At 36.6% G+C, this 24,882-nt stretch overlaps 11 protein-coding genes across 11 annotated transcripts; 8 read left to right on the top strand and 3 right to left on the bottom strand.

Moving 5' to 3' along the window:
• Positions 1-1,522: 1,522 nt before the first annotated feature.
• LOC113825136 (pro-resilin-like) lies at positions 1,523-2,099 on the top strand. The gene is made up of 2 exons (XM_027377921.2): positions 1,523-1,575; positions 1,714-2,099. The coding sequence occupies exons 1-2, from the start codon at positions 1,564-1,566 to the stop codon at positions 2,044-2,046; spliced, it is 345 nt and encodes a 114-aa protein (XP_027233722.1). The 5' UTR covers positions 1,523-1,563; the 3' UTR covers positions 2,047-2,099.
• A 1,816-nt stretch (positions 2,100-3,915) lies between these two features.
• LOC113809258 (pro-resilin-like) lies at positions 3,916-4,489 on the top strand. The gene is made up of 2 exons (XM_027360799.2): positions 3,916-3,946; positions 4,087-4,489. Exons 1-2 carry the CDS (start codon positions 3,935-3,937, stop codon positions 4,417-4,419), a joined length of 345 nt encoding a protein of 114 aa, XP_027216600.2. The 5' UTR covers positions 3,916-3,934; the 3' UTR covers positions 4,420-4,489.
• A 1,675-nt stretch (positions 4,490-6,164) lies between these two features.
• Positions 6,165-6,743, top strand: LOC138861545 (pro-resilin-like). The gene is made up of 2 exons (XM_070121302.1): positions 6,165-6,290; positions 6,423-6,743. Exons 1-2 carry the CDS (start codon positions 6,165-6,167, stop codon positions 6,741-6,743), a joined length of 447 nt encoding a protein of 148 aa, XP_069977403.1.
• A 1,786-nt stretch (positions 6,744-8,529) lies between these two features.
• LOC113809265 (pro-resilin-like) lies at positions 8,530-9,194 on the top strand. The gene is made up of 2 exons (XM_027360806.2): positions 8,530-8,665; positions 8,806-9,194. The coding sequence occupies exons 1-2, from the start codon at positions 8,654-8,656 to the stop codon at positions 9,121-9,123; spliced, it is 330 nt and encodes a 109-aa protein (XP_027216607.2). The 5' UTR covers positions 8,530-8,653; the 3' UTR covers positions 9,124-9,194.
• Positions 9,195-12,669: 3,475 nt separating this feature from the next.
• On the top strand, positions 12,670-13,270 carry LOC113825132 (pro-resilin-like). Its single transcript, XM_027377917.2, has 2 exons — positions 12,670-12,693; positions 12,861-13,270. Exons 1-2 carry the CDS (start codon positions 12,682-12,684, stop codon positions 13,203-13,205), a joined length of 357 nt encoding a protein of 118 aa, XP_027233718.2. The 5' UTR covers positions 12,670-12,681; the 3' UTR covers positions 13,206-13,270.
• Positions 13,271-14,633: 1,363 nt separating this feature from the next.
• LOC113825133 (pro-resilin-like) lies at positions 14,634-15,185 on the bottom strand. The gene is made up of 2 exons (XM_027377918.2): positions 15,151-15,185; positions 14,634-15,032 (listed from the first exon to the last, which is right to left on the bottom strand). Exons 1-2 carry the CDS (start codon positions 15,160-15,162, stop codon positions 14,700-14,702), a joined length of 345 nt encoding a protein of 114 aa, XP_027233719.1. The 5' UTR covers positions 15,163-15,185; the 3' UTR covers positions 14,634-14,699.
• Positions 15,186-16,306: 1,121 nt separating this feature from the next.
• LOC138861237 (pro-resilin-like) lies at positions 16,307-17,438 on the top strand. Its single transcript, XM_070120157.1, has 2 exons — positions 16,307-16,333; positions 16,505-17,438. Exons 1-2 carry the CDS (start codon positions 16,322-16,324, stop codon positions 16,847-16,849), a joined length of 357 nt encoding a protein of 118 aa, XP_069976258.1. The 5' UTR covers positions 16,307-16,321; the 3' UTR covers positions 16,850-17,438.
• Positions 17,439-18,570: 1,132 nt separating this feature from the next.
• LOC138861291 (pro-resilin-like) lies at positions 18,571-19,124 on the bottom strand. The gene is made up of 2 exons (XM_070120266.1): positions 19,104-19,124; positions 18,571-18,971 (listed from the first exon to the last, which is right to left on the bottom strand). Exons 1-2 carry the CDS (start codon positions 19,113-19,115, stop codon positions 18,639-18,641), a joined length of 345 nt encoding a protein of 114 aa, XP_069976367.1. The 5' UTR covers positions 19,116-19,124; the 3' UTR covers positions 18,571-18,638.
• A 1,003-nt stretch (positions 19,125-20,127) lies between these two features.
• LOC138861243 (pro-resilin-like) lies at positions 20,128-21,355 on the top strand. Its single transcript, XM_070120169.1, has 2 exons — positions 20,128-20,151; positions 20,324-21,355. The coding sequence occupies exons 1-2, from the start codon at positions 20,140-20,142 to the stop codon at positions 20,666-20,668; spliced, it is 357 nt and encodes a 118-aa protein (XP_069976270.1). The 5' UTR covers positions 20,128-20,139; the 3' UTR covers positions 20,669-21,355.
• Positions 21,356-22,411: 1,056 nt separating this feature from the next.
• On the bottom strand, positions 22,412-22,966 carry LOC113825131 (pro-resilin-like). The gene is made up of 2 exons (XM_027377916.2): positions 22,943-22,966; positions 22,412-22,809 (listed from the first exon to the last, which is right to left on the bottom strand). The coding sequence occupies exons 1-2, from the start codon at positions 22,952-22,954 to the stop codon at positions 22,480-22,482; spliced, it is 342 nt and encodes a 113-aa protein (XP_027233717.2). The 5' UTR covers positions 22,955-22,966; the 3' UTR covers positions 22,412-22,479.
• A 1,144-nt stretch (positions 22,967-24,110) lies between these two features.
• On the top strand, positions 24,111-24,726 carry LOC138860435 (pro-resilin-like). The gene is made up of 2 exons (XM_070117973.1): positions 24,111-24,134; positions 24,317-24,726. Exons 1-2 carry the CDS (start codon positions 24,123-24,125, stop codon positions 24,659-24,661), a joined length of 357 nt encoding a protein of 118 aa, XP_069974074.1. The 5' UTR covers positions 24,111-24,122; the 3' UTR covers positions 24,662-24,726.
• The last annotated feature ends 156 nt before the right edge of the window (positions 24,727-24,882 follow it).

Here is a 24,882-nt window from a genome sequence, read left to right on the forward strand (position 1 = left end):
ATTTAGATTTCGCGGAATGTGTCTACATTATGAGGCAGCAATAGTGCTTACAAATATGAAGGTGACCGGTAATGCACAACTCCGCCCACAACACCATGCTCATCATTAGGGAGGAGCTCTACTTGCTTACACTATATAAACAGATAGATACACTCCCTGTATGAGATATTCTATCGTCACACACCATTTTGATATTATATGTTTTTGTTTGGCAATATAATGAAATTAATAAATAAATTTAGAAACTGATTTTTTTTCATAAGCGAACTACAATACCCCAATTTTCCTTTCAAATTCATGATATAATTCAAAACAAATCCGTGGTTATGACTTACATCGTCTTTGTCAGACTGTTCACATAAAACAACCCTTTTCTCAAATATCCAAATCAGTGATCCTTAACATCCGAACTATCTACTTTTATGCAGAGAGAAAAATATATATACATATATTACATATACAATATTCTATGGAGACATAGCTACGCGCGTGTGTGTGTTTAACCTGAATACTCGTAAGTCTAGCAAATTGGCCTACATTCATTCACGACCCACGTGAAGGGGAGTCGTGAAGCCTTCCAAGAAGTCTGCGGGATGGGCCTGTTCCTCGTCACCAGTTTCTAAGATGTCTTCGTCGCACCGTCCTGCGGTCTTAGTCTTCACCAGATGCGTGACGGTGCAAGTGAAGTCACAACTGAAGGCGTTCTGAAAGGGAAAATGGCAATTATAGGAATACCTCGTAATTTTCGACTAAATCAGAATGTAGTGCTTTGGATTTTTTTTTTTTTTTTTTTTTTTTTTTTTTGCGGTATATTGGCGGACTTCAAACATATATGTATATCTATATATGGTTGTGTGTGTGTGTCTGTATGCATATGTATATATAAATATATATATATATATATATATATATATGTATGTATATGTATATGTATATGTATATGTATATTTATATACATATTTATTTATGTGTTTGTACATACATATAAGTGTGTACATACATGTCTCCCGCTCCCTCTCTCTGTTTCTCTCGCTCTCTCTCTATTCTCTTCTTTCTCTCTCCTCTCTCCTTTCCTCTCTCTCCTCTCCTCTCTTTCTCTCCTTTCCTCTCTCTCCTCTCCTCTCTTTCTCTCCTTTCCTCTCTCTCTCTCCTGCCCTCTCTCTCGCTCTCCCTTTTCTCTCTCTTGGACCTCCCTCTATTAATCTATATTACATATATATCTATATCTATATACATTTACCATTATATACATTTACCATTATAATATATATATACATATATGAATGGAATCCTAATAAGTTTTGTTATCTAATTGTATATGTGTATAATTGTATACACGCGCACCTAAAATAAATAAATAAATAAATAAAAATAAGACATATTTTGTGCAATAACGCCCTAAAGTATAAAGCAACCTCAGCAGAAACATCAAGGTGACCGGTAATACTCCGCTCCGCCCACAGCACTCTCCATGCTCATCTTCAGGGAGGAGTTTTGTTTGCTCAAAGTATATAAGTAGATGGAATCGGTCTCAGTGCATCACACATTCTATCATCACACACCATGGCATTTAAGGTAAGATGCCAGAGGAAAGACTCGCGCTTAAAAAGGAAAAAGTGAAGTGTCTTCTACTATGTGTTAGTCATCATAGTTTCACTTTTTTTTATTATATATGTCAGTGAACTTTTCGTCATAACATTCCTGATGTTGCAGGTATTTGCACTTGCCGCCCTTGTGGCCGTTGCCCTTGCCCGTCCTGAGAACATACCATCCTATGGATATGGTGCCCCAACGCCCTCTTCAGGACCTGCCAAGTACGACTTCAACTACGCCGTCAACGACCCTCCATCTGGCAACGACTTCGGTCATCAGGAGGCCCGAGATGGCCCTAACACTCAGGGTTCCTACTACGTCCTCCTTCCCGACGGTCGTCTGCAGAAGGTCGCCTACACCGTCAACGGCGACTCTGGTTACGTGGCCGATGTCACCTACGAGGGTGAGGCCTCCACACCACGCCCCTATACACCCGCCCCTCAATATGGTTAAATGCAGGATTTTATGACCTCTGTATATATAGTTTAATAAACTTGTACATCGATAACGTTGTCTTCTATGAATTTACATTTATATGAACGACGCAATTATTTTTTTCCATTTAGTATCAAGAAGGGGGCTCTAAAAACACGAAACAAGAGACTTTCCTTCAAGTCACAGGCTTTAACTGGATCTTTCATCTTTCGGGGTCGATGGGCATAATCATGTTCCGATACACTGATGTGAATTTGTGCCCGTTGAGATAAGATATATATAAGTAAATGTAAAATTTATTTGTTGACTTAGTCTTTGAAAATTCATTATTTTATACTATCTTTAGCCATAACTTTACTTGAACTTATAGCTGAAACCTTTACTGTTACATAATATTTCTTTTATTTATTCATTTGTGAAGCGTTTTGATATCCTTTGTTACAGATACACATTTTTGTTTGGCAAGATAATGAAATTAATATATAATTGTAGTAGAACCTGATCATATATATAAACTAAATATAAAACCTCAAATTTCCTTTCAAAGTTATAATATAATTCAAAACAAATCCGTGGTCATGAGTGTCATCCGTGACCCCTTGATATCCGAACTATCTATTTTTATGCGGAGAGAAAAATATTGTTTATATATTTACATATAAATACATTTAATACAATATTCCATGAAGACATAGCTACGTGCGTGTGTGTGTTTAACCTGAATACTCGTAAGTCTAGCAAATTGGCCTACATTTCTTCACGACCCACGTGAAGGGGAGTCGTGAAGCCTTCCAAGAAGTCTGCGGGATGGGCCTGTTCCTCGTCACCAGTTTCTAAGATGTCTTCGTCGCACCGTCCTGCGGTCTTAGTCTTCACCAGATGCGTGACGGTGCAAGTGACGTCACAACTGAAGGCTTTCTGAGAGAGAAAATGACAATTAAAGGAATACCTCTCATAATTTTCGTAAGAGATTTCAGGTTTCAATAAAGCAATGCAATATTTTGCGGGAGAGAAGGAATTTGCTTTAGGACTAAATGAGAATGCAGTGCTTTGTATTTTTTTTTTTTTTTTTTTTATTGCGGTATATTGGCGGACTTCAAACATATATATATATATATATATATATATATATATATATATATATATATATATATATATATATACATACATATATATACATATATATTTATATATGATTGTGTGTGTGTGTGTGTGTATATATATATATATATATATATATATATATATATATATATATATATATATATATATATATATATATATATATATATATATATATATATATATATTTATATTTATATTTATTTATGTGTTTGTACATACAATATATAAGTGTGTACATACACGTCTCCCGCTCCCTCTCTCTGTTTCTCTCGCTCTCTCTCTATTCTCTTCTTTCTCTCTCCTCTCTCTCTCCTTTCCCCTCTCTCCTCTCTCTCTCTTTCCTCTCTCTCTCTTTGACATCCCTTTATTAATCTATATTACATATATACATCTATATTTATATACATTTACCTATATATTATATATATATATATATATATATATATATGTATATATATATATATATATATATATATATACATATATTTATGTATGGAATCCTAATAAGTTTTGTTATCTAATTGTAGATGTGTATAATTGTATACACGCGCGCGTGCACCCCAAACAAAAATAAATAAATAAATAAAAATAAGACGTTTTTTTGTGCAATAACGACCTAAAGTATAAAGCAAACTCAGCAGAAACATCAAGGTGACCGGTAATACTCCGCTCCGCCCACAGCACTCTCCATGCTCATCTTCAGGGAGGAGTTTCGTTTGCTCAAAGTATATAAGTAGATGGAATCGGTCTCAGTGCATCACACATTCTATCATCACACACCATGGCATTTAAGGTAAGATGCCAGAGGAAAGACTCGCGCTTAAAAAGGAAAAAGTGAAGAGTGTCTTCTACTATGTGTTAGTCATCATAGTTTCATTTCTTTTTATTATACATGTCAGTGAACTTTTCGTCATAACATTCCTGATGTTGCAGGTATTTGCACTTGCCGCCCTTGTGGCCGTTGCCCTTGCCTATCCTGAGAACATTCCGTCCTATGGCTATGGTGCCCCAACGCCCTCTTCAGGACCTGCCAAGTACGACTTCAACTACGCCGTCAACGACCCTCCATCTGGCAACGACTTCGGTCATCAGGAGGCCCGAGATGGCCCTAACACTCAGGGTTCTTACTACGTCCTCCTTCCCGACGGTCGTCTGCAGAAGGTCGCCTACACCGTCAACGGCGATTCTGGTTACGTGGCCGATGTCACCTACGAGGGTGAGGCCTCCACACCACGCCCATATACACCCGCCCCTCAGTATGGGTAGATAGTTTTTATTTTTGGTAGCCATATTGTAAAATCTATGTATATAAATGATATAACAAACTAGCATATTTATGGCGTTCTTTGATATCTTTATATGGATATTAATATGTATGTGTTTACGTTGCTGCTTTGTATTGCACTCTGAGCTAAAGAAAAAAAGGAAAAAATACTTTCGCTGAAAATATAAACGAAACGTGCAGTTCACAGGCTTTGTAAGCATGGAAATATAAGAATAAAATTAATATAACGTTCGATATCTTTACAAGGATAACTCAAAAGTGTGATTAGTGGAAATGAAGCAGAAACGAAATAGTGGCATCGTTTAGAAACTAAAGTACTTAACACTGTACCTCAAAACACTATCAGACCAATCTTTATCAGGGCCAAGGGCATCGAACAAGTTTGATGAAAGCATAACCCTCTCATGCCAATTCTATAAGTCGGCCTAAAAGGAAACAAACCACAGGAATATAATGAAGTAACATGCAGATTTGGAGTCTATGCATGTTGTTACAGCAAGACCATGATCCATGCATGCTGAATACTTTTGTTCTTTCACGTATTTGAAACCAGGATTGATGTAACAACTATTTACCGCAAAACAAAAGAAGTAATGAAAAAAAAAAAAAAAAAAAAAAAAAAAAAAAAAAAAAAAAAAAAAAAAATATATATATATATATATATATATATATATATATATATATATATATATATATATATATATATATATATGGTTCTAACAAAACAAATGAAGAATCTTTGAAATATAGGGATAGCTGGGGACCAGACATACTACCTATATATATTAAAATAACTAAAGAGGTCGGTATTGAGATCAATATCAATTATTGATAGTATCGTTTTATCTTATATCTATATATATTTTTTTTTTCTCTCTCTCTCTCTCAAGAAGAAGAGAAGCACTATTTCTTTTGTAAAACTTTTGTCTAAATTTGATTTCTCTGTTTCTTCTTCTAAATAGCTACATTTTAATGTACAAGAAATCCAGGACTCAAACAAGCAACATCGTCAAGATATAGAAAGGGGGTGATCGGCTTCGTGCAAGGTTGTACAAGCCTAAAGTAAGCCTGCAAGTACTGTATCGTATTTGCAAAAGGCTGAATAGTCTTCGAAGAAGTCGTTCGCAGATATTTTAACGGTGTAACTGTAGTCTTTTTGGAGGGTAAACCATTGTTTAAAAGCAAAGTAAAGGTAAAGGCTTTCTGAATGAGCGAAAACAGCAAATGGCAATTATATTTCGCGCAACTCGTGTCAGGGTTCAAGACAGTAAATCAGTGGTATGCGGGAGAAGTAATGTTTGATGGAACTGCAGTGGAAAAGAGAGCTTTAGACCTCTTGTTTTCTGCGATCGGCAATTGATACGCTTCCCGTGTACTTCATCTAAGAGCTATGAAGAATTAAGGGATTAAGATTAAGTGCTTATACATACTAATCCCAGCATACGAAGTGTTAACATGAATATTCTTGTACACTGCAGCAAAGGCCATTTATATATTTCACAATGGATTTAGCATATTGTGTGCATGTATGCATATATGTGCATGTATATATATATATATATATATATATATATATATATATATATATATATATATATATATATATATATATATATATATTCCAATTTCATGCATACACGCGTGTGTGTGAAGAAAATGAGATTTTGTGAAATGTGTCTACATTTTGAGGCAGCAATAGTGCTTACAAACATCAAGGTGACCGGTAATGCACAACTCCGCCCACAACACCATGCTCATCATTAGGGAGGAGCTCCACTTGCTTACACTATATAAACAGATGGAAACAGTCACTGCATCAGATATTCCATCATCACAAGCCATGGCATTTAAGGTGAGATGCAAGAGAACAGATTCTCTTGTTAAGAATGTGTCTTTTGCTTTTGGTTTAGTCTTATATCATATTGATAGAAATTATCTAAATCACGTTTGTTTACTTTCTGATATAACATTCCCAATATTACAGGTAATTGGACTCGCCGCCCTTGTGGCCATTGCCCTCGCCCGCCCTCAGAATGGCTATGGTGTCCCAACGCCCTCTTCAGCACCTGCCAAGTACGACTTCAACTACGCCGTCAACGACCCACAATCTGGAAACGACTTCGGTCATCAGGAGGCCCGAGATGGCCCTAACACTCAGGGTTCCTACTACGTCCTCCTTCCCGACGGTCGTCTTCAGAAGGTCACCTACACCGTAAACGGCGACTCTGGTTACGTGGCCGATGTCACCTACGAGGGTGAGGCCTCCACACCACGCCCCTATACACCCGCCCCTCAGTATGGTTAAATGCAGGATTTTATGACCTCTGTATATATAGTTTAATAAACTTGTACATCGATTACGTTGTCTTCTTTTAATTTACATTTATCTGAACAACGCAATGATTTTTTTCCATGTAGTATCAAGAAGGGAGCTCTAAAAATACGAAACAAGAGACTTTCCTATAAGTCACAGACTTTAAGTGGATGTTTTATCTTTAGGGGTCGATGGGCATAATCATATTCCGATATGGCATTGATGTAAATGCGTACCCGTTGATTTAAGATACATATAATGAGTAAATGTAAAGTAAAATTCATTTTCTGACTTAGTCTTTGAAAATTCATTATTATATACTATCTTTATCCATAACTTTCCTTGAACTTATAGCTGAAACCTTTACTGTTACATAATATTTCTTTTATTTATTCACTTGTGAAGCGTTTTGATATTCTTTGTTATAAATATACATTTTTGTTTGGCAAGATAATGAAATTAATATATAATTGTAGTAGAACCTGATCATATATATAAACTAAATATAAAACTTCAAATTTCCTTTCAAAGTTATAATATAATTCAAAACAAATCCGTGGTCATGAGTGTCATCCGTGACCCCTTGATATCCGAACTATCTATTTTTATGCGGAGAGAAAAAATATTGTTTATATATTTATATATAAATACATATAATACAATATTCCATGGATGCATACCTACCCGTGTGTGTATGTTTAACCTGAATACTCGTAAGTCTAGCAAATTGGCCAACATTTCTTCACGACCCACGTGAAGGGGAGTCGTGAAGCCTTCCAAGAAGTCTGCGGGATGGGCCTGTTCCTCGTCACCAGTTTCTAAGATGTCTTCGTCGCACCGTCCTGCGGTCTTAGTCTTCACCAGATGCGTGACGGTGCAAGTGAAGTCACAACTGAAGGCTTTCTGAAAGAGGGAAAATGGCAGTCAAAGGAATGCCTCTCACACTTTTCGTAAGAGATTTCAGGTTCTAACAAAGCAAATTTGCTTTAGAATCATTTTGCATTATAGTATATTGGCGAACTTCTAACATATCTATATGTGTGTGTGTGTGTGCACATATATCTATATCTATATCTATCTATCTATCTATCTATATATATATATATATGCATGTATATATCTATGTATAAAAGTATATGTATATACATGTATATATACTGTATATATGTGTGTGTTTGTATGTATATATACATATTTATGTATGTATATTTACATATGATATATAAGTGTGTATGCGCGTATACCTTTCCCAGCTCTCTCTTCTCTCTCTCCCTCCCCTCTCTCTCTACCTCTCCTCTCTCTCTCCCTCTCCTCTCTCTTCCTCTCTCCTCTAGCTCTCTTTCCTCTCCATCTCTCTCTCCTGTCTCGCTCTCCTGTCTCGCTCTCCTGTCTCGCTCTCTCTCCTTTCTCTCCCTCTTTCTCCTCTCTACTTTCCTCGCTCTTTCCTATTCTCTCTCCACTCTATCTCTCCCCTCTCTTTCATCTCCTATCTATTAATATATATATATATATATATATATATATATATATATATATATCTATATATACATATATATATATATATATATATATATGTATATATATATATGTGTGTGTGTGTGTGTGTGTGTGTGTGTGTGTGCGTGTGTGTGTATGTAATCCTAACAAGCTTTGTCTTTACATGTAGATCTGTGTATAATTGTGTATATACATGTGCGCGCACATAAAAAATAAGACACTTTTTGTGCAATAACGCCCTAAAGTATAAAGCAACCTCAGCAGAAACGTCAAGGTGACCGGTAATACTCCGCTCCGCCCACAGCACTCTCCATGCTCATCTTCAGGGAGGAGTTTTGTTTGCTCAAAGTATATAAGTAGATGGAATCGGTCTCAGTGCATCACACATTCTATCATCACACACCATGGCATTTAAGGTAAGATGCCAGAGGAAAGACTCGCGCTTAAAAAGGAAATAGTGAAGAGTGTCTTCTACTATGTGTTAGTCATCATAGTTACACTTCTTTTTATTATATATGTCAGTGAACTTTTCATCGTAACATTCCTGATGTTGCAGGTATTTGCACTTGCCGCCCTTGTGGCCGTTGCCCTCGCCCGCCCTCAGAACGGCTATGGCGTCCCAACGCCTTCAGGACCTGCCAAGTACGACTTCAACTACGCCGTCAACGACCCTCCATCTGGCAACGACTTCGGCCATCAGGAGGCCAGAGATGGCCCTAACACTCAGGGTTCCTACTACGTCCTCCTTCCCGACGGCCGTCTCCAGAAGGTCACCTACACCGTCAACGGCGATTCTGGTTACGTAGCCGATGTCACCTACGAGGGTGAGGCCTCCACACCACGCCCCTATACACCCGCCCCTCAGTATGGGTAGATAGTTTTTATTTTTGGTAGCCATATTGTAAAATCTATGTATATAAATGATTTAATAAACTAGCATATTTATGGCGTTCTTTGATATCTTTATATGGAGATTATTGGTATGTATGTGTTTATGTTTCTTTTGTATTGCACTTTGAACTAAAAAAGAAAAAAAATCTTTTGCTGGAAATATAAACAGTTCACAGGCTTTGTAAGCATGGAAATATAAGAATGATAATAATAATACGGCATTGAAACTGCCAGGGAGGAGAGGTGATAACAAATATATTATGGCGTTCTTTGATATCTTTACAAGGATAACTGAAAAGTGTGATTAGTGGAAGTGAAATAGAAACGAAATAATGGCATCGTTTAGAAACTAAAGTACTTAACACTGTACTTCAAAACACTATCAGACCAATCTTTATCAGAGCCAAGGGCATCGATCAAGTTTGATGAAAGCATTATTTTCTCAGCTAATTCCGGAGTCGGCCTAAAAGGAAACAAACCGCAGGCATACAATCAAGTAAGAATTCAAGGAAGAACCATGCAGAAGATTCGGTATATGTATTTTGTTACAGTAGGACCATGACCCATGCGTGTTCTTGAAAGTAACAAACTTCCTTTGTCTTCCTGTTTAAATCAAACTCTTTAGTTCAAGTTTCAGTTACGTGGACTGTCTTTTAAATATAAAAATAAAAGTAATCAGCAAAAATCACTGAATACCTTAGCAGACGGTTTCCGATATTACAGGTAATTGCACTCGCTACTCTTGTAGCCGATGCCCTCAGAACGGCTATGGCATCCCAACGCCATCTTCAGGACCTGCCAAGTACGACGACCATCTGAGTCATCAGGAGGCTCGAGATGGCTCTAACACCCAGGGATCCTACTACGTCCTCCTTCCCGACGGTCGTCTGCAGAAGGTCGCCTACATCATCAACGGCGATTCCGGTTACGTGACCGATGTCACCTACGAGGGTGAGGCCCAGTACCCCTCCACGCCGCGTCCCTATACACCCGCCTCTCAGTATGCGTAGATACAGATTGTTTTCGTGGCTAAGATATATAATTTTTGTATATATATATATATATATATATATATATATATATATATATATATATATATATATATATATATATATATATATATATATATATATATATATTATAATAAACTAGAATATTGGTGGTGTTCTTTGATATCTGCATATGGATAACTTAGGAAAGAGATTATTTGTATGAGCGTGTCTGTCGTTTTTTATCATAATGATAAAGGATAACATTGTTAATAATTAAGCGTTAAATTTATCTTAAAAATGATTTTTGTAGATTACTTTTGTTTTTTATATTTAAAAGACAGTCCACGCAAATGAAACTAGAACTAAAGAGCTTGATTTAAACAGGAAGACAAAGGAAGTTTGATAATTATGATTATAATAGTATGCACCATCAGAGATAAGAAATTACTAAATATCTAAATATAATATATCAAAAGGGGATTTTAAGATTGGTTGATTGTCTATAATTATCTGCCGACTCAGGTACTGAGACTAACCTCAGTAACCATCAAAATTTAAATTATGGATTTGCTTTCACTAATTACTTGCAAGAGACTTATTCCGACGAAAAAATAATATAATGATAAAAAATATGATAGAATATTATATCATAAATAACTGGTAATGCAATCCCTACCATTATCACTCTTATAATGGCAACCGTTGTCGATGTCGTTATAGTTACTGTTGTTATAGTTAATTTTGTTGTTATAGTTAATTATTAAGTTAATTATTGTTGTTATAGTTAATTGTTGTTATAGTTAATTATTATTATTATTATTATTATGTTATAGTTAATTATTAATTATTGTTGTTATAGTTAATTATTAAGTTAATTATTGTTGTTATAGTTAATTTTCTGTCAATACTGTACAAATATCAATACAGTTATCATCATTGATATTGTTTTTTTTTTCTTTCTTTCTTTCTTTCTTTCTTGGAAATGTAATTGTCTAATGGTAAAATTATTATTATCTCATTATTGTCTTCCTTGTAAGGCTTATACTTATTCTCTTGGTGGCGGTTGCACTGAATATCCATTCTAGCCGTAATTACATAATGATTATAAGTTTTATCGCCTGTGTTCTTTAAAATCTAATATTTATATCTTTGAGAATACTTTCACTTTGGCTGCCGTGCTACAATTGAATTTAATCTCAAAGATCTGTTTATTTTCCTCCAATGTAGATGTGTAAGATTTATATGAGATTTGAAATTACATGCTATCGATACATTAATATTTTGATATTAGCAAGAACATAATTGCATTTTTATATTTTATATTTTTATATTTATATTTGAGATCAAATGGAAATGTCAGATTTTGTTTTACCTTTTATACTGTAACCTCATCCAAGTATAGGAATAGGGATGGTCGCTAGGTTTATAAGACGCTTGTGTGGCGGGTGACTGTGCCTCACCCATACAAGTGACATCATCCACATAATTGGAGTGCTTGTTGACAGCGTTTATTGTATTTATAGTTTAGTTTAGAGTTTATCTGTGGAACACCACGAAACTGAGCAAACCAGGGTCTTTGTTTTATCGTTACCATGGGCTTCGAAACGTTAATAGACGATGGGATGTTGAGGATTTAGTTGACGTTACACTCAGTTGGACCATAACTGGGTTTGGGAGCAGAGTAATCGTTATGGTTTTCTGAATTGGGATCAGGTTCTCATCCACCTAATCTGTTTTGTTTGTTTTCTTCCATGGCATGTTTTCTTGGGACGTAGCATTTTAGATGTTTTTGTTTTATTTTATTTTGTTCACTGAGATTTGAAGTAATCTGGCCTAAAGGCACACACTTAAATATATATATATATATATATATATATATATATATATATATATATATGTGTGTGTGTGTGTGTGTGTGTGTGTGTGTGTGTGTGTGTGTGTGTGTGTGTGTGTGTGTGTATGTATGTATGTATGTATAGTATATAGTACACATGTGTGCGAGTGTGTGTGTGTGCACGTGTGCATTGATATGTATGTGTTTGTGTGTGCATTTATATACTGATATGTGTGTACATATATGTACGTATTTAAACATGAATTATTTAAGATATACATATGTGATGTATATAATATATATACATAGTATATAGTGCATGTGTGTGTTTGTTAACTTGTGTATTGATATGTGTATATATTTATATACATATATATGTATGTAAATATGAAGTTACGGATAGATATGTATATTACAAATCTAAATATATGTGTATACATACGTAAGTATGTATATATACAGTGTGTGTGTGTGTGTGCATATATGCATCTAACCCTATAAAACTATTAGTTAGTATGTGTGTGAAATCACCGAAGTATATATTTCTTAAAAGTTCAAATTTACGAAGTAGAAAATGTGGTTACAAATATCAAGGTGAATGGGTCTCATCGCTCCACCCACAGCTCTTCATGCTCATCATCAGGGAGGAGCTTAACTAGCTCTAACTATATAAACAGACTGGATCTCTCGTTGCGTCAGATCACCGTCACACACCATGGGATTTAAGGTGAGATGTGAGATGAGTGTAAAGTCATTTTAAGTAAGTCAAGAATACACCGTCTACTCGAAGCTCAAACGAATGACATTGATAGATCCTATACTTTTATTGCTTATCAAGTATTTGTGATTTTTTTTCTTAGCTTTAACATGGATAAAACAATCCCGATATTGTAGGTAATTGCACTCGCCGCCCTTGTGGTTGTCGCCCTCGCCCGCCCTGAGAACTTACCGCCCTATGGTTATGGCGGAACAACGCCCTCTTCAGGACCTGCCAAGTACGACTTCAACTACGCCGTCAACGACCCACCATCTGGCAACGACTTCGGTCATCAAGAGGCCCGAGATGGCCCCAACACTCAGGGTTCCTACTACGTCCTCCTTCCCGACGGTCGTCTGCAGAAGGTCACCTACACTGTCAACGGAGACTCCGGTTACGTGGCCGATGTCACCTACGAGGGTGAGGCCCAGTACCCCACCGCGCCACCGCGCCCCTATACACCCGCCCCTTATCATGCGTAGGTACTCTTTGTATAGCTAAACACATTTTGTAATCTGTGGATAATTTAATAAAGTTGCACATCGAAGACGTTCTCTGATATTTTACAATGGATGACGTAGAAAAGTGACTTAGTATGTATGTGTGAAGCTTTTATGCTTAGTACCAAACTCTTCATTCTAAATAATAATAATAACTATAATACTTTCATTGAAGATAGAATCGAAACTATCATGCAGTCCATATTTTTCATGGAAATCATATAGGGGACTTTAAGAAGTCGGTATTTAGACCAGTATCAATTAATAACATCAGTGTCAACCTGGATAGCCTGGGAACCCTTGAAATGTGAGATTTGCTGTCGCTAATTCCAGTAAGAGACCATCCTTGAGCCTTGATTATACTTATATAATGTTTTATAAGTTTTATCACTTCTTATGTGTTCGTTTAAATCAAACTATCCATTTTCAGTTGCATAAACTTTAAATGCATATAAAACTTTAGACATTACATGTCATTGACACACATTACTATTTTGATATTGTCAAGTAAATAGTCTAATGCGCATTTTTCTTTTTTTTTATGGACACCTCACAGTGTTGATGGTGATAATGGAGATAATAGGCATATTGCTAGTCAACAGTAACAACAACAGGAAGAACAATATCAATCAGAATTTATGAAAAATGAGAACAGCAGCAATAAAGACAACGATGTCGATAATAATAACCCTAGTAAAAAATAATACTTATGTCATTGATGGCAATACCGATGACGAATATTTTCATTGATACATTTTGTTATATTCTATCAGCATCGGCTAAAGGATTGTGTGTTTTAATGCAAGTAATTGGTGACAGCAAATACATTTCAAGGGGTTCCGTTAAACTATACAAGGTTGTACTCTGCTGTCCATAATTGACATTGGTCTCAATACTAGATTCTTAAATTCTCCTTTGAATACCTTTATGCAGTATGCCTAGCGCCGAGCTACCCTCACATTTCGAAGCTTTTTTTACCTGATGTGTTTGAACAGTATTTGTTCTTTACTTCCTTTACTCAGCCACGTGAACTCTGCCATTCAAAGACCAAAAGTATCTGACAAATGTCACTTTTCAGAATGCGCGGAGGTTCATGATCATGCTATTTACATAGCATGCATAGAACCTTACTTATTTACATGATTCTCTCCGATTTTATTTTTATTATTATTAACTATGCCTGTTTCGCTTCCCTTTAGGTTAACTTTCCAAACTGGGCGTAAATAATGCTTTCATCAACCTTGTTCTTGGTTTTTGCATTTGATAATCATTGTGAACACGAAAGTTTGATTTATGTTTACTGTGAAAGTATTATTTTCAAAGATTTCGATTCCAAACAGATACAAATATGCACACAAACATGCACTTTTTTTCTGAGATTTCCCTATAAAGATATCAAAGAACGCCATCTATGTACTAGTTTATTAGACAATTTATACATAAATTATACAATGTTGTTTCCATAACAAAAGGTATCTACGCATACTGAGGGGCGGGTGTATAGGGGCGCGGTGGCGCGGTGGGGTACTGGGCCTCACCCTCGTAGGTGACATCGGCCACGTAACCAGAATCGCCGTTGACAGTGTAGGTGACCCTCTGGAGACGACCGTCGGGAAGGAGGACGTAGTAGGAACCCTGAGTGTTAGGGCCATCTCGGGCCTCCTGATGACCGAAGTCGTTGCCAGATGGTGGGTCGTTGACGGCGTAGTTGAAGTCGTACTTGGCAGGTCCTGAAGAGGGCGTTGGGACACCATAGCCGTTCTGAGGGCGGGCGAGGGCAACGGCCACAAGGGCGGCGAGTGCAATTACCTGCAACATCGACAATATTATAACAGAGTAAAGCGATGCAATTTAGAAGAATAGGAATGACTATGGCGTAAGCAAAAGGCACTTTCTTCACACGCGAGTTTGTCCTCTGTCATCTCACCTTAAATGCCATGGTGTGTGATGATAGAATGACTGATGCAGTAAGACCGATTCCATCTGTTTATATAGTTCGAACAAGCATAGCTCCTCCCTGAAGATAAGCATGGAGAGTGCTGTAGGCGGAGTATTAGCGGTCACCTTGATATTTCAAAAACAGTGGCTTATTAAATAGGCCTTTATCACACAAATAATAAACACTTCATATAAATGGGTGTATATATTTATACATATACATATATATCTCATCCACCTAATCTGTTTTGTTTGTTTGTTTTATCCATGGCATATTTTCTCGAGATGTAGCATTTTAAATGTTTTTGTTTTATTTTGTTTTGTTTGCTGAGATATGAAGTAATCTGGCCTAATATCACACACGCAAATATATATATATATATATATATATATATATATATATATATATATATATATATATATATATATATATATATATATATGCATATAAATGTATATATATATGCATATATATATATATATATATATATGCATATCTATATATATGTATGTATATATATGTATATATATGATATATATATATATATAATGTATATACTATTTGCATACATATATGTGAGAAAGTGTGTGTATACAATTGTGCATTGATATGTGTGTGTGTGTGTGAACTTGCGTATTGATATGTGTGTGTGTGTGTGAACTTGCGTATTGATATGTGTGTGTGTGTGTGAACTTGCGTATTGATATGTGTGTGTGTGTGTGAACTTGCGTATTGATATGTGTGTGTGTATATATATGTGTGTGTGTGTAAGTGTGTGTGTGTGTGTGTGTGTGTGTGTGTGTGTGTGTGTGTGTGTGTGTGTGTGTGTGTGTGTGTGTGTGTGTGTGTGTGTGTGTGTGTGTGTGTAAATATGAATTTACGTATAGGTATGTATATTACAAATATAAATATATGTGTATACATATGTATATATGTATATATACAGTGTGTGTGTGTGTGTATGCATCTAAGCCTATTAGTTTGTATTTCTTACAAGCTCAAAATTGCGAAGTAGAAAATGAGGTCACAAATATCAAGGTGAATGGGACTCATCGCTCCACCCACAGCTCTTCATGCTCTTCATCAGGGAGGAGCTTAACTAGCTCTAACTATATAAACAGACTGGATCTCTCGTTGCGTCAGATCACCGTCACACACCATGGGATTTAAGGTGAGATGTGAGATGAGTGTACATGGTAAAGTCATTTTAAGTAAGTCAAGAATACGCCGTCTACTTGAAGCTCAAACGAATGACATTGATAGATCCTATACTTTTATTGCTTATCAAGTATTTGTGATTTTTCGTACCTGTAAAATAGATAAAACAGTCCTGATTTTGTAGGTAATTGCACTCGCCGCCCTTGTGGTTGTCGCCCTCGCTCGCCCTGAGAACATACCGCCCTATGGTTATGGCGGAACAACGCCCTCTTCAGGACCTGCCAAGTACGATTTCAACTACGCCGTCAACGACCCTCCATCTGGCAACGACTTCGGTCATCAAGAGGCCCGTGATGGCCCCAACACTCAGGGTTCCTACTACGTCCTCCTTCCCGACGGTCGTCTTCAGAAGGTCACCTACACTGTCAACGGAGACTCCGGTTACGTGGCCGATGTCACCTACGAGGGTGAGGCCCAGTACCCCACCGCGCCACCGCGCCCCTATACACCCGCCCCTTATCATGCGTAGGTACTCTTTGTATAGCTAAACACTTTTTGTAATCTGTGGATAATTTAATAAAGTTGCACATCGAAGGCGTTCTATATTTTACTATGAATGACGAAGAAAAGTGACTATTAGTATGTGTGTGTTTAGTTGTTTATTTTATATTTAGGATCAAACTCTTAATTCTAAAAATGATAATACTTTCATTGAAGATCAAATCGAAACTTTCATGTAGTCCACATGTTTCATGGAAATCATATAGGGGACTTTACGAAGTCGGTATTTAGACCAGTATCAATTAATAACATCAGTGTCAACCTGGATAGTCTTTGAACCCTTGAAATGTGAGATTTGCTGTCGCTAATTCCAGTAAGAGACCATCCTTGAGCCGACGAAAAAAGGTTTATTTTGTAGCAGTTCAACAATGTTGATAATGCTGATGAAATATAATAGAATGCAACAATAATGCTATAATTACCCAGTGGAAATACTACCATTCCCATCTTCAGTATTATTTTTATTATGGATATTGTATTTATTATTGCTGCTGTAAAAGTACCTATCTTTTCGTAATTGATATTCTATTTTATCCTTCTTATTATTGTCTGTTAGTAATGGGACTATTACCTTCTCCATCATCATCAATATGATGTGTCCATTAACTTACACCAGGTTGCTTAGCTGTCACTATCCATTCCATCCAAACTTGTATAATGTTTTATAATTTTTTTTTCACTTATGTGTTCGTTTAAATCAAACTATCCATTTTTAGGTGAGTAAACTTTTAATGCATATAAAAGTTTTGACACTGATATACATAACTTTTTTATATTGTCAAGTAAATCATCTAATGCGCTTTCTTATGGACACATCACAGTGATGATGGTGATAATGGAGATAATAGGCATATTGCTAGTCAACAGTTACAACAACAGGAAATACAATATCAATCAGAATTTATGAAAAATGAGAGCAGCAGCAATAAAGATAATGATGTCCACAGACAATAATAACCCTAGTAAAATTAATACTGATGTCATTGATGGCAATGCCGATGACGAATATTTTCATTGATACATTTTGTTATGTTCTATCAGCATCGGCTAAAGGATTGTGTGTCTTAATGCAAGTAATTGGTGACAGCAAATACATTTCAAGGGTTTCCGTTAAACTATACAAGGTTGTACTCTGCTGTCCATAATTGACATTGGTTTCAATGCCGAATTCTTAAATTCTCCTTTGAATACCTTTATGCAGTATGCCTAGCGCCGAGCTACCCTCACATTTCAAAGTTTTTTTTACCTGTTGTGTTTGAACTATATTTGTTATTTACTTTCTTTACTTTCCTGGGAATTCTGGTTTCAGTCACGTGAACTCTGTCAATCAAAGACCAAAAGTATCCTACAAATGTCACTTTTCAGCATGCGCAGAGGTTCATGATCATGCTATTACATAACATGCATGGAACCTAGGTTATTTACATGATTCTCTCCGATTTTATTATTATTATTAACTATGCCTGTTTCGCTTCCCTTTTGGGTGACTTTTAAAACTGACTGAGTAGATGATGCTTTCATCAACCTTGTTCTTGGTTTCTGCATTTGTTAATCATTGTGAACTGCACGAAAGTTTGATTTGTGTTTACTGTGGAAGTTTTGTTTTCAAAGAGTTCGATTCTAAACAAATACAAATATGCACACACAAACATGCACTTTTTTCCCCTATATAGATATCAAAGAACGCTATCTATGTGCTAGTTTATTAGACAATTTATACATAAATTCTACAATGTGGTTGCCATAACAAAAGGTATCTACGCATACTGAGGGGCGGGTGTATATGGGCGCGGTGGCGCGGTGGGGTACTGGGCCTCACCCTCGTAGGTGACATCGGCCACGTAACCAGAATCGCCGTTGACGGTGTAGGTGACCCTCTGGAGACGACCGTCGGGAAGGAGGACGTAGTAGGAACCCTGAGTGTTGGGGCCATCTCGGGCCTCCTGGTGACCGAAGTCGTTGCCAGATGGTGGGTCGTTGACGGCGTAGTTGAAGTCGTACTTGGCAGGTCCTGAAGAGGGCGTTGGGACGCCATAGCCGTTCTGAGGGCGGGCGAGGGCAACGGCCACAAAGGCGGCGAATGCAATTACCTGCAACATCGACAATATTATAACAGTAAAGTGATGAAACTCAGAAGAATAGAAATGTTTATAACTAGGAATAGCTTTGGCGTAAGCAAAAGGCACTTTCTTCACACGCGAGTTTGTCCTCTGTCATCTCACCTTAAATGCCATGGTGTGCGATGATAGAATGACTGATGCAGTAAGACCGATTCCATCTATATATATAGTTGGAACAAGCTTAGCTCCTCCCTGAAGATAAGCATGGAGAGTGCTGTAGGCGGAGTATTACCGGTCACCTTGATATTTCAAAATCAGTGGCTTATTAAATAGGCCTTTATCACACAAATAATAAACTTACTTGACATAAATGGGTGTGTATATTTATATATATACATATATGATATATCTCATCCGCCTAATCTGTTTTGTTTGTTTGTTTGTTTTTCTTCCATGGCATGTTTTCTGGGGATGTAGCATTTTATATGTTTTGTTTTATTTTGTTTTGTTCGCTGAGATTTCAAGTAATCTGGCCTAAAATCACACACACACAAATATATATATATATATATATATATATATATATATATATATATAATGTATATACTATTTGCATAGTATATAGCACATACATGTGCGAGTGTGTGTGTATGCACTTGTGCATTGATATGTGTGTGAGTGTTTGTGTGTATTTCTATATGGATATGTGTGTATATATGTATGTATGTAAACATGAATTATATAAGATATATATATGTGATATATATATATATATATATATATATATATATATATATATATATATATATATATATATATATAAACAGAAAAATATAGTATATGTGTGTGTGTGTGTGTGAACTTGTGTATTGATATGTGTGTGTATATTTATGCATATATTTATATGTATGTAAATATGAATTTACGTATAGGTATGTATATTACAAATATAAATATATGTGTATACATATGTATATATGTATATATACAGTGTGTGTGTATGCATCTAAACCTATTAGTTTGTATTTTTTACAAGTTCAAAATTGCGAAGTAGAAAATGTGGTCACAAATATCAAAGTGAATGGGACTCATCGCTCCACCCACAGCTCTTCATGCTCATCGTCAGGGAGGAGCTTAACTTGCTCTAACTATATAAACAGACTGGATCTCTCGTTGCGTCAGATCACCGTTACACACCATGGGATTTAAGGTGAGATGTGAGATGAGTGTACATGGTAAAGTCATTTTAAGCAAGTCAAGAATACGCCGTCTACTTGAAGCTCAAACGAATGACATTGATAGATCCTATACTTTTATTGCTTATCAAGTATTTGACTTTTTTTCGTAGCTTTAAAATGGATAAAACAATCCCGATATTGTAGGTAATTGCACTCGCCGCCCTTGTGGTTGTCGCCCTCGCCCGCCCTGAGAACATACGGCCCTATGGTTATGGCGGAACAACGCCCTCTTCAGGACCTGCCAAGTACGACTTCAACTACGCCGTCAACGACCCACCATCTGGCAACGACTTCGGTCATCAGGAGGCCCGAGATGGCCCCAACACTCAGGGTTCCTACTACGTCCTCCTTCCCGACGGTCGTCTTCAGAGGGTCACCTACACTGTCAACGGAGACTCCGGTTACGTGGCCGATGTCACCTACGAGGGTGAGGCCCAGTACCCCACCGCGCCACCGCGCCCCTATACACCCGCCCCTTATCATGCGTAGGTACTTTTTGTATAGATAAACACTTTTTGTAATCTGTGGATAATTTAATAAAGTTGCACATCGAAGACGTTCTATGATATTTTACAATGGATGACGTAGAAAAGTGACTATTAGTATGTGTGTGTGAAGCTTTTATGTTTAGTATCAAACTCTTCATTCTAAATATTAATAATAATGATGATACTTTCATTGAAGATGGAACTGAAACTTTCATGCAGTCCACATGTTTCATGGAACTCATATAGGGGACTTTAAGAAGTCGGTATTTAGACCAGTATCAATTAATAACATTAGTGTCAACCTGGATAGTCTTGGAACCCTTGAAATGTGAGATTTGCTGTCGCTAATTCCAGTAAGAGACCATCCTTGAGCCGACGAAAAAAAAAGTTTATTTTGTAGCAGTTCAGCAATATTGAAAATGCTGATGAAATATAATAGAATGCAACAATAATCCTATAATTACCCAGTGGTAATGCTACCATTCCCATCTTCAGTATTATTTTTATAATGGGTATTGTATTTATTATTGATGCTGTAAAAGTACCTATATTTTTTTCGTAATTGATATTCTTTTTTATCCTTATTATTGTCTGTTAGTGATGGGACTATTATCTTCTCCCTTATCATCAATACGATGTGTTCATTAACTTACACCAGGTGTCTTAGCTGTCACTATCCATTCCATCCATACTTATATAATGTTTTATATTTATTTTTTCACTTATGTGTTCGTTTAAATCAAACTATCCATTTTTAGTTGCGTAAACTTTAAATGCATATAAAAGTTTTGACATTACATGCCACTGATATACATAACTTTTTTTATATTGTCAAGTAAATCATCTAATGCGCTTTTTTATGGACATATCACAGTGATGATGGAGATAATGGAGATAATATGCATATTGCCAGTCAACAGTAACAACAACAGGAAATACAATATCAATCAGAATTTATGAAAAATGACAGCAGCAGCAATAAAGACAACGATGTCGACAATAATAACCCTAGTAAAAAATAATACTGATGTCATTGATGGTAATACCGATGACGAATATTTTCATTGATACATTTTGTTATGTTCTATCAGCATCGGCTAAAGGATTGTGTGTTTTAATGCAAGTAATTGGTGACAGCAAATACATTTCAAGGGGTTCCGTTAAACTATACAAGGTTGTACTCTGCTGTCCATAATTGACATTGTTTTCAATACCGGATTCTTAAATTCTCCTTTGAATACCTTTATGCAGTATGCCTTGCGCCGAGCTACCCTCCCATTTCAAAGTTTTTTTACCTGTTGTGTTTGAACAATATTTGTTCTTTACTTTCTTTACTTTCCTGGGAATTCTGGTTTCAGTCACGTGAACTCTGTCAATCAAAGACCAAAAGTATCCGACAAATGTCACTTTTCAGAATGCGCGGAGGTTCATGATCATGCTATTACATAACATGCATGGAACCTGAGTTATTTACATGATTCTCTCCGATTTTATTATTATTATTATTAACTATGCTTGTTTCGTTTCCCTTTAGGTTAACTTTCAAAACTGGGAGTAAATGATGCTTTCATCAACCTTGTTCTTGGTTCTTGCCTTTGTTAAGCATTGTAAGCTGCACGAAAGTTTGATTTGTGTTTACTGTGAAAGTATTATTTTCAAAGAGTTCGATTCCAAACAGATACAAATATGCACACAAACATGCACTTTTTCTGAGATTTCCCTATAAAAATATCAAAGAACGCCATCTATGTGCTAGTTTATTAGACAATTTATACATAAATTATACAATGCGGTTGCCATAACAAAAGGTATCTACGCATACTGAGGGGCGGGTGTATAGGGGCGCGGTGGCGCGGTGGGGTACTGGGCCTCACCCTCGTAGGTGACATCGGCCACGTAACCGGAGTCTCCGTTGACAGTGTAGGTGACCCTCTGAAGACGACCGTCGGGAAGGAGGACGTAGTAGGAACCCTGAGTGTTAGGGCCATCTCGGGCCTCCTGGTGACCGAAGTCGTTGCCAGATGGAGGGTCGTTGACGGCGTAGTTGAAGTCGTACTTGGCTGGTGCTGAAGGCGTTGGGACGCCATAGCCGTTCTGAGGGCGGGCGAGAGCAACCGCCACAAGGGCGGCGAGTGCAATTACCTGCAACATTGACAATATTATAACATTGTAAAGCGATGCAATTTAGAAGAATAGAAATGTTTATAAATAGGAATAACTATGGCGTAAGAAAATGGCATTTTCTTCACACGTGAGTCTGTCCTCGTCATCTCACCTTAAATGCCATGGTGTGTGATGATAGAATGACTGATGCAGTAAGACCGATTCCATCTGTTTATATAGTTGGAACAAGCATAGCTCCTCCTTCAAAATAAGCATGGAGAGTGCTGTGGGTGGAGCGGAGTATTAGCGGTCACCTTGATATTTCAAAATCAGTGGCTTATTAAATAGGCCTTTATCACATAAATAATAAACTTACTTGATATAAATGGGTGTGTATATTTATACATATACATATATGATATACCTCATCCACCTAATCTGTTTTGTTTTTGTTTTTTTCCATGGCATGTTTTCTCGAGATGTGGCATTTTAAATGTTTTTGTTTTATTTTGTTTTGTTCGCTGAGATTTCAAGTAATCTGGCCTAATATCACACACACACACAAATATATATATATAAATATATATATATATATATATATATATATATATATATATATATATAATGTGTATAATGTATATACTATTTGCATAGTATATAGCACATATATGTGCGAAAGTGTGTGTATACACTTGTGCATTGATATGTGTGTGTGTTTGTGCGCATTTCTATATTGATATGTGTGCATATATATGTACGTATGTAAACATGAATTATATAAAATATATATGTGATTTATATAATATATATATACATAGTATATAGTACATGTATGTGTGTGTGAACTTGCGTATTGATATGTGTGTGTGTGTGTGTGTGTGTATGTGTGTGTGTGTGTGTGTATATATATATATATATATATATATATATATATATATATATATATATGTGTGTGTGTGTGTGTGTGTGTGTGTGTGTGTGTGTGTGTGTGTGTGTGTGTGTGTGTGTGTCTGTGTGTGTGTGTGTGTGTGTGGTGTGAATATGAATTTACGTATAGGTAGGTATTACAAATATAAATATGTGTATACATATGTATATATGTATATATACAGTGTGTGTGTATGTGTGTGTGTGTGTCTAAGCCTATTAGTTTGTATGTGTGTGAAATCACCGAAATTATTTCTTAAAAGTTCAAAATTACGAAGTAGAAAATGTGGTTACAAATATCAAGGTGAATGGGACTCATCGCTCCACCCACAGCTCTTCATGCTCATCATCAGGGAGAGGCTTAACTAGCTCTAACTATATAAACAGACTGGATCTCTCGTTGCGTCAGATCACCGTCACACACCATGGGATTTAAGGTGAGATGTGAGATGAGTGTACATGGTAAAGTCATTTTAAGTAAGTCAAAAACAAGTCTTTTACTTGAGGCTCAAACGAATGACATTGATAGATCCTATACTTTTATTGCTTGTCGTGTATTTGTGATTTTTTTTTTTTTTTTCGTACCTTTAAAATGGATAAAACATTCCCGATATTGTAGGTAATTGCACTCGCCGCCCTTGTGGTTGTCGCCCTCGCCCGCCCTGAGAACATACGGCCCTATGGTTATGGCGGAACAACGCCCTCTTCAGGACCTGCCAAGTACGACTTCAACTACGCCGTCAACGACCCACCATCTGGCAACGACTTCGGTCATCAGGAGGCCCGAGATGGCCCCAACACTCAGGGTTCCTACTACGTCCTCCTTCCCGACGGTCGTCTTCAGAGGGTCACCTACACTGTCAACGTAGACTCCGGTTACGTGGCCGATGTCACCTACGAGGGTGAGGCCCAGTACCCCACCGCGCCACCGCGCCCCTATACACCCGCCCCTTATCATGCGTAGGTACTCTTTGTATAGCTAAACACATTTTGTAATCTGTGGATAATTTAATAAAGTTGCACATCGAAGGCGTTCTCTGATATTTTACCATGGATGATGTAGAAAAGTGACTATTAGTATGTGTGTGTAAAGCTATTATGTTAAGTATCAATCTCTTCATTCTAAATATTAATAATAATGATAATACTTTCATTGAAGATGGAATCGAAACTTTCATGCAGTCC

This window comes from Penaeus vannamei, chromosome 4, assembly GCF_042767895.1.
Source record: "Penaeus vannamei isolate JL-2024 chromosome 4, ASM4276789v1, whole genome shotgun sequence".
Taxonomy (NCBI): Eukaryota; Metazoa; Arthropoda; class Malacostraca; order Decapoda; family Penaeidae; genus Penaeus; species Penaeus vannamei.

Bases quoted from the DNA above. Each gene is read 5' to 3' on its own strand.
- LOC138861545 (XM_070121302.1), top strand. From the start codon at position 6,165: ATGCACAACTCCGCCCACAACACCATGCTCATCATTAGGGAGGAGCTC. The intron at 6,291-6,422 runs GTGAGATGCAAG...CCAATATTACAG, and splicing joins CACAAGCCATGGCATTTAAG to GTAATTGGACTCGCCGCCCT.